The sequence below is a fragment of the Schistocerca nitens genome, chromosome 1 (assembly GCF_023898315.1).
Source record: "Schistocerca nitens isolate TAMUIC-IGC-003100 chromosome 1, iqSchNite1.1, whole genome shotgun sequence".
Lineage (NCBI taxonomy): Eukaryota > Metazoa > Arthropoda > Insecta > Orthoptera > Acrididae > Schistocerca > Schistocerca nitens.
Genome location: NC_064614.1, coordinates 733495694 through 733504339, shown reverse-complemented (window position 1 = coordinate 733504339; position 8646 = coordinate 733495694). Strand labels below are relative to the sequence as shown.

At 37.0% G+C, this 8646-nt stretch overlaps 1 protein-coding gene across 2 annotated transcripts in view; it reads right to left on the bottom strand.

The window, feature by feature from the left end:
- Positions 1–239: 239 nt before the first annotated feature.
- LOC126260018 (DNA replication licensing factor mcm5) overlaps positions 240–8646 on the bottom strand; it is an 80533-nt gene continuing 72126 nt past the window's right edge. For both annotated transcript variants that reach the window (XM_049957185.1, XM_049957193.1), the window contains exons 12-17: positions 4463–4591; positions 3820–3962; positions 3616–3743; positions 3397–3502; positions 533–586; positions 240–441 (exon numbers count right to left, since the gene is read on the bottom strand). In XM_049957185.1, the coding sequence (XP_049813142.1) occupies positions 3401–3502; positions 3616–3743; positions 3820–3962; positions 4463–4591 (502 nt within the window). In that variant the 3' untranslated portion in view covers positions 240–441; positions 533–586; positions 3397–3400. The remainder of the gene's footprint in view (positions 442–532; positions 587–3396; positions 3503–3615; positions 3744–3819; positions 3963–4462; positions 4592–8646) is intronic.

Below are 8646 nucleotides of genomic sequence, written 5' to 3'. Positions count from 1 at the left end.
TTTTGGCGTGTTCACATAGGCACAAAGGACAATATTGTTATTGCAACAATCTACATGAAAGGAGATTGACATTTGCATACAGGTAACCAAAAAGTGCAAAGTAAGTAAATGGTTCGATATTACCATGGATGTCAAAACCTGAGCATGTGACTGTGGCAACAATGAAATAACACTTGTAGAGCCCTTTTACAGATATGTTACATCAGGCAAGTGCATTTTCATGCCATAAAATATTTAAAGACTTATTAAAACAGCATAATTTATTTATTTTATAAACACACATCTTTCTTTAAAACATATTTGCTGTTATATGCAACAATTAATATTTATGTGCAGGACCAAAAGTGACCTTTTTCACAGAATTTTTAAAATTGTGTTTCTTGTGATGGAGGAGTTTAACATGTTGCAACATTACTCTTGAATCTACAAAGTCTTTCACGCCTGCAACAGAAGAAAAAACAGAATGAGTATTGAGAACCAGGTAGTTACTGCAATTTGATGCTGCTGATTTCTGTTTTACATGTATTCTTACCTCCAGAGGCATACACCATTAAACAGGATTAGTCGCAGATGTTAAAACTTGCATCTGTAAAACAGAATATATGTGAAATAATCAATATAATAAAATACATTTAACATGTTGAATCCACCTGCATGGGAGGGAAAACAAGTCAAATGGCATGAAAGGAAGGGAGTAAAGCAGGGATAAAGCCTATCCCTGATATAAACAACTTCAGCACTGAGCTCACGATAAAGAAAACCAAAAAGAAACTTGGAAAAGGAATTAAAAGTTCATGAAGAAGTGTTTGCCAATGACACTAATTCTATAAGAGACAGTAAAGGGTGTGAAAGATCAGTTTATAAGAATGTAGTCAAATAAAAAATCATAAAATAAAACAAGTTGTAGATGATAGGTTGCCATATAACTGAGGGGGCTGAAAGAATAGTGGACATAAAATGCAGGCTGGTTAAGCAATTCTCCAAAGGACAAATTTATTGATGTTGAATGTAAGTTTAAGTGTTAGGAAGTCCTTTCTGAAAGTATTTGTAAGGAGTGTAGCATTCTAAAACATGGACGATAAAATTTTGGACAAGAAGAAAATAAAAGTTTTAGAAATATGGTATTATAGAAGAATGACAGGTAATATAGGTATATCTAACAACTAATGAAGAGGTACTTTATGAAACTATGGAGTTCAGAAATTTATAACCCAACTGTGCTAAAGAAGCGGCCCATTCTCAGGCATCAAGGAATCAACAACAATGTAATTGAGGAAAGTTTGGCAGGTAAAAATTTTACAGGGAGACCAATATTTTACTACAGTAAACAGGCTTGACTGAAGTACACCGTTTCAAATGCCTGTACATTGCAGTAGCTATGCAGAGATTAACTGATAGACTAGTTTGAAGAGAGGCATCAAACTAGTCTTGAGACTAACGAGTACCCCAGCACCAACGTACCAATGTGTTACGTGTAACCAGGGCTTGATTTGTAAAAAAGACAAGTCTAGTACTCTGACTTTCCAGGAAGTGTTTGTTTCAATTTAGATGTCTTGAAACATTATTTTAACTTGTTTCGTCAGAAGTACTGGCACGGTGTACAGTCACAAATTAAGCACTAAAAGTCTTTGACAATAGAGCCTTTGGGTAACAAAACAATGTGCCAGGGCAATTGCCACACTTTGTAGGCAACCTGGAAAGCTCCTCTTATCAAAAAATCTTATTTTATTTCAGCACAAAACTATGTTCTGTAAGCACTCCAATGTGTTATTGTGATCATACTGTCCACAAAATTACTTACAGCCTTTACCTAATTTTGGACGGACGGACGGACGGACGGACGCACACGCACACACACACACACACAAAACCTCGTTCTGATACACAATCAGTTAACTATTTGGGTACTGCCTGCCACTGAGAATAACACACAATGGGAACATGGCACCAAGTCTTGTGTGCATTGTGACTTGCTATAGAATAGAACAGCATGTACTGCTTTAAAAATAGTTTTCTGTATTCCAACTATGACTGACTTGGTGAGTTTGACAGAAGCAAATATATTTTATCATCTAAACTCCTCAGTGTACTAGTACTTCTGGAATATTATTGGTCAAATTCTACATATATGTGTACATGCTATCAGTAACTTTTTGAACAAGAAGTAATATTGGAAGAAGAAACAGCATTGGTCGTAATTTTGTTTATAGGCACTGGTATCAACAAGCTTAGAGCGAGGCATCATAGAACTTCCAATTTCACATATGTGATCGCTCTAAGCTTGTTGATACCAGTGCCTATCAATTTTAATTGTATATTACAGCACTGAGGATGGTCACTAAGTGACTGAAAATCGATTTTGCGGATAATAAAACAAACAAAAATATGACCAATGCTGTTTCTTCTTCCAATTATATCCATTATCTGGTCGTGGTGCACAGAACACACCATGGAGTCGCCAATCAATAAGTAATATTGCTACAGTGTACTACACATTTCATTTTATTCGGTTGAAACTGCACTAATGACAGATTCTTTTTGTCAGTTTCTTGCTTATAATGGAGATGTGATGCCTGCATGCATTTCTGACAATTTTTCACTTTGGCACCCGTGCTGTTTGTAAAAAATAAAATAAGTCTTCATAAATAGCGAATACTGGAACAGAAGGCTGACAAACCTAGTAGCAAGGCAATACTTTCTGGACTGCCAGTAACCTAGACCATTGGCAGTCATGGGGCAGAAGGATGTATCCACCACTTACAGGGATTCTTCTGGGGTGTCTACTATACCCAACTAGGCATATATTTTCTTCAGCTGCAGATCCTTGGGAACTTTAGTGCAAACTGGCCTTCACCATATCCACTGCCTATCATCCCAACACATCATCAAAAGTAACTTTTTTTCAAAATTACACATGTATTGATGTAATTAAATTGCCCCCCATTTTGCTCAGTGGTGGGTGTCCAGAATGAGTTTGAATATCTTGAGGCATCATAGAACTTCCAATTTAGAAGAAAGGCACTTATCTCCCAAGGCCTGCTGCAACATAGGATCTGACTCAATTGTTGATCAGAAGAGTTAGTGAACAAAATTTGGAGACAGCATTTTCATGAAAATGCTACCTTCCAAACTTTTACCACACACTATGAAAGGGGTCTAGTTTGTCACTGACCTTTAGCAAATGGGAGCTTAGAAACAATTCCCTATAGGTGCATTTTGCAGCTGCAATCCTTCAACAATCAAATGTAAAGCAAGCACACTGTGGCCACCAGTAGTGAAGAGAGGTTTCATTACTTTCCATTCAGATCTTTTAAATGACTAGGTCATTCTGCAAATTAAAAGTCTCATGGTTCTATCTTCAGAGGGATAATCAGTAATTCTGTCAAAAATTAATACCTTTTCACATTAATCTGTAAAGCATTTTCCTTTGCATCCTGTGCTGTAGTTCTCCTCTGCGAATCATAGTGTGAATGACCTTGAACACTGCTCTCTCTGGGTATTTCTGTAAATTGAGAACAAAAAAATGTGTAATGGAATTGGAACTGCTGAAGCGGAGAAAGAAACACGCCGTTTTAAATCATTTAGAAAAAAATTTGTCTGAGGCCTTTAACATACCTGCCTGAGAAAATCCTGAACAATTGTGTGTTCTGAAACTTGTGAACCAATTGCAAATCTCTTCTTCAGTTGCTTCTCAATTCGTCCCAACATCTCATAATCCTCTTCAGTGGTGAAACCTTCAGCACCTGCAAAAAACAACTCTCTTTCTGATGTTGGCATTCGGTCCACACAAATGTGAAACTGAATTCAGGTTATACAAACCTGCCAAACTTCCTGACATTGCTGCATCTAGTGTTGATACTTGAAAAAGCCTTAATGCTTCATCAACATGTGCTTCTGTTGCAAATGGCTGTAACTGCATTTTTGCTAGAGACTCAGAAATTCGTATAACTGCCTCAAGCTGCCTGCAACATTATATTATCAAACTTATTCTAATATCTGTGGGCTCAATTCAAATCATTCTCCAACTGAGGACATACAACACAAACTGTACAGGGTCCCTTAAAAGGTAAGTAATAAATTTAACAAATTACATTTTAAACCACATTTCAAGAACACACATAGCTAAGCACAATATAAACTGTTTCGTAAATAATCACTTAGGAAAGGCAGGCAGAGAGAGAGAGAGAGAGAGAGAGAGAGAGAGAGAGAGAGAGAGAGAGAGAGAGAGAGAGAGAGAGATTATTAATGACAGTGTCTTTTCTAGATTCTAAAGCTGACATCTCAATACCACCCATGTGACTCATGTTGCAGACTATATTTAATACATAAATACAATTACATTCACATGTTGACCATTTGGCAAATTAATATTTACCAAGACTGTCAATTCAGTGAATGATTTCCTGATGATCAAAAGTGAAGCAAGGTTTCTATATTAAATTACAGTACTGATTTATTTTACCTAACAGTAATAGGAATGGACAATCTCTTCTCCGTTTCAATCTCATGTTCACGAGTTCCACTTCGCATCAGTACGTAACGATTTCTTAATTTCTCACCAGCAGCTTCTGAAAGACGAGGTCCACAGTGCCTGCCAACAGAAAAGCAGGCAGATTTTACACAGAACTCTGCAGGTTTGGACAATGTCTTTAGAAATTTGAGTTTTTCAGTACTAATGCCAAATGAAATTTTTCATTTGTCTTGATGTAACCAGCTAAAAGATAAACTATTTCGACCCAGACACACAGGACCGCCAACTCCAGCATCTCGGCCCAAGATGCTAGAGATGGTGGTTCGTTGTGTGTGTGTGTGTGTGTGTGTGTGTGTGTGTGTGTGTGTGTGTGTGTGTGTGTTTACTGATGAAGGCTGTGGCCACAAGCTATATATGTGGGCCTTTTAATCATGCCTGTCAGCAACTTGATGCATCTTTCTTACGGTAAGTAGCGATTATCTTTGCCTACATTGTTTGTATTCCTACCTGGAGTTTCCATTGTTTGAAACTGTTTCGACCCCTTTTAAATTTCATAATTACAAACAATTCTGTTTTTAAAACATAATGCAAAGGGAGAATAGCAGTGCATTGAATATTTCAAACAAATATACACAACGAAGTAGTAATATAGTTTATTGTAGAACCAACGAACTAATCTCATGTGCTGCTTCATTCTGCAATATGTACATCTATAAATACAAAAGAGGGAGATTTTACACTTTTTGTACAAAGACATTACTTAATAGCCAAAGTACGACACCATTCAGATCCTATGTGCCATGTTTGTCCATTGCTTTCTAAATGGTTTTGTTTTTACAAGTACATACAGAAAAGTTCAATGATTTTGTATCTGAGAAAAACGAATCTCTAACATAGTAAAGGGAAGATAAGCTGCCACTAGTGTAAAGGTCATCACAGATCTGAGTCTCTGGTTTATATGTTTCATAACTTGAAAGCCAGTTTTCTAGGCTCAGCTTTACAAACATTTCCATAGACTGTATCATTGAAACACTATCTTTGAGAACTGACAAGGTTTGGATATTCTGGTGTAAGCCATGATCTGCAACTCTTTGCACCCTGTAACCCCAATTGCAGCTTATATGTTGTCTTTAACATAATATGAATTCTTGAAACACTGAGTGCACTTTGCAGCCATTCTTCATCCATTTCAAATGGATGTGTACTTCACAATATGATTGAACTTCCACTGATGAATACACTTCCCTATTCTGTACCTGCTTTCATCTGATAAAAGGTGCTGAAGCAAGAAATGTGTCACACTTTACAATTTCAAATCTAGTTTTAGACAGCATTTTGTATCTATACATCTGTACATACACAGCATTTTGTATCTATACATCTGTACATAAAGTGTTTGTTTTCCAATAGCCATGGACCTTAATAGCCATGGACCTTCCACTAACGTTCAATTTACAGTCAAACGAGCAGACAGTCTGCTCATATTAGTTTGTATTTCAGTATTCCCTTAAAGTAAAAAAATTGATTAATGCAACTGTTCTGAAATATGCTGAACAATTTCAACCAAATTTTGTACATATATGACTCAGTATCTGGAGAGAGAGAGAGAGAGAGAGAGAGAGAGAGAGAGAGAGAGGAGGGAGGGGGTGTAATCTACAACTAGCTATTCAATGTGTGAAAATTGTGATGGTGTGTAAAAATATTGGAAAACAATCACCATTAGTGATGAATTCATAGTTTCTAGGCATCTAAGCTGAATGTTGGCAGTCCCTATTATCACAGCCAAGGTAGACATGAAGCCGACACCCATCACAATACTGCCAGTTTATATGCTCACTAACCCTGCAGATAAAGGGCCTGAAAGAACATATGATGGATTAAAAAGAAATTATTCAGATCGTTAAAAAAGACTGGAAATTGATGGAATAGGGAGAGAAGGAAAAACATTAGAGCATGGGCTGGGTGAAGGAATCAAAGGGAATGCCACCTGTTGGATTTTGTACAGAGCATGATTTAATCATTGGAACACTTGATTTAAGAATCATGAAAAAAGATAATACATGCGGAACAGGCATGAAGACAACGGGAGGTTTCAGAGAGATTATATAACAGCAAGATAGATTTTGAAACCATAGTTTAAACTGCAGAACATTCTAAGACCGATGTGGTCTCCAACTATACTTTATTGGTAGTGAACTGCAGATTAAAAGAGAAGAAATTGACAGAACCAGAGGTTGGTGAGAGTTTAAAGGCTTAAAATGAAGCATCAGGCAACAACTGACGGAGAAAGGAGAAAGAAACAATAGAAAACAAATGGCATGCTTTGAAATGAAACAGTGAAGGCACCATAACCTGAGATAATGAATTGAGAAAAGGAGAAAATTATAAAGATGCAGCAAGTGAAGTAGGCAAAAGTAAGGCAGACATCTAAGAAGGTACATCTAGAGGAAAAATACAGATGCTGCCTACGAGGTGTGATCGAAAAGTAATGGGAATTCTTTAATTTTGCGAGATTTATACACCTGATTTTCAAATTTTTTTGTCCTGTTGGTACACATGTTGCTGAAGTGTTTTAGCAGTGCCAGCTGTTTTGAATATTTAGTTTATTGTTGACAGTCAAAATAGTTAAATATGTTTTTGAGTGCTCGGGGAATTTTTACTTCTGGAAAAGATGGTTCAAAGAATTTGCATTAAATTTTGCTTGAAATGTTGACTGTGGCTTTTGGTGAATCTACTATGACTAAGACAAGATTTTATGAGTGGTTTAAATGTTTCAAAGAGAGTCAAGAAGATGCTGAAGATGACGACCAACATGGATGCCCCAGCACATCAATTACTGACAACAATGTGGAAGAAGTAAGGAAAATGGTTCTGGAAAATAACCAGATCATCATCAGAGGGGTTGCTGATGATGTCGACATAACCTTTGGTTCACGCCAAGCAATTTTTTCAGATGGTTTGGGCATGTAACGAGTAGCAGAAAAGCTTGTTCCGAAATTGTCTAATTTCGACCAAAAACAATGTTGCACAGACATCGCTCAGATATTGGTGGAATGAAGTCAACAACAATACAGAACTTCTGAAGAAGGTTATAACAGCTGATGAAACATGGGTACACCAGCATAACATTGAAACCAAGGCCCAACTGTCCCAATGGCAACTGCCTGAAAAGCCAACACTGAAAAAAATTTGGCACTTTCGATCACATGTGAAGGTTGTTCTCAATGTTTTCTTTGATTACAATAGAACAGTGCATCATGAGTTCCTGCCTTATGGTCGTACGCTCAATAAGGAATACTACCCTGCAAGTTATGTGCTACTTGCGTGAAGCAATCCAAAGAAAAGACCAGAATTGGGGCAAAACCACTCATTGGAAATTGCATCACCAGGATAATGCTCCTCTCACACCTCAATGCTTCTCGGTTAGGTTAGGTTAACATCTTTCTATTCCCAAGGCTGGAGAGAGCCAGGTGTCATTTAGCCACTATTGATGAGATAAAAACAGAATCACTGACAGAATTGTACACCATAAGAGAAGCGATTTCCCGAAGTGCTTCCGAGAATGGAAAGGGCACAGCTAAAAGTGTACTATATCTGAGGGTGATTGCCTTTTAGGGGACAAAGTCGATGTTAATGAATGGAGATTCTTTAAGAAAAACAATAATTCCCATATCTTTCTGATCTCACCTCATATAGCAAAATTAGAGAAATCTTTGGAGAAGAGAAAAGCATTAGTGTGAATACCATAACTCGTACTCTGTGCCAGTATTAAGCAAATAAGCCGTAGCTGAGAGATGGGAGGAATAAACAGAATGGCTACACAAGGGAAATGAACTTTTAAAACAGTTCAGTACAAGTTGATTAAGTAAATGAAGCACGGATGGGATAAATGACACTGCAAGAAGAATATGACAGAGAACTGACAGACCCAAGTCAAAACATGACCCCTGGAGTTGGTGACATTCCCTTGGAATTGAGTTTCTTGGGTGAGGCAAAAATGAAAAGTATTTCACTTTAAGTGCAAGATACATGCCACAGGGGAGATACCCTCAGACTTCAAGAAGACTGTAATAATTCCTACTAAAAAAAAAAAAAAAAAAGTGTATAATTGCTATTTGATTCTGATTTTCTTTAAAATGTATACTTGGTGTAGGCACAAATCAATCCAATTACTG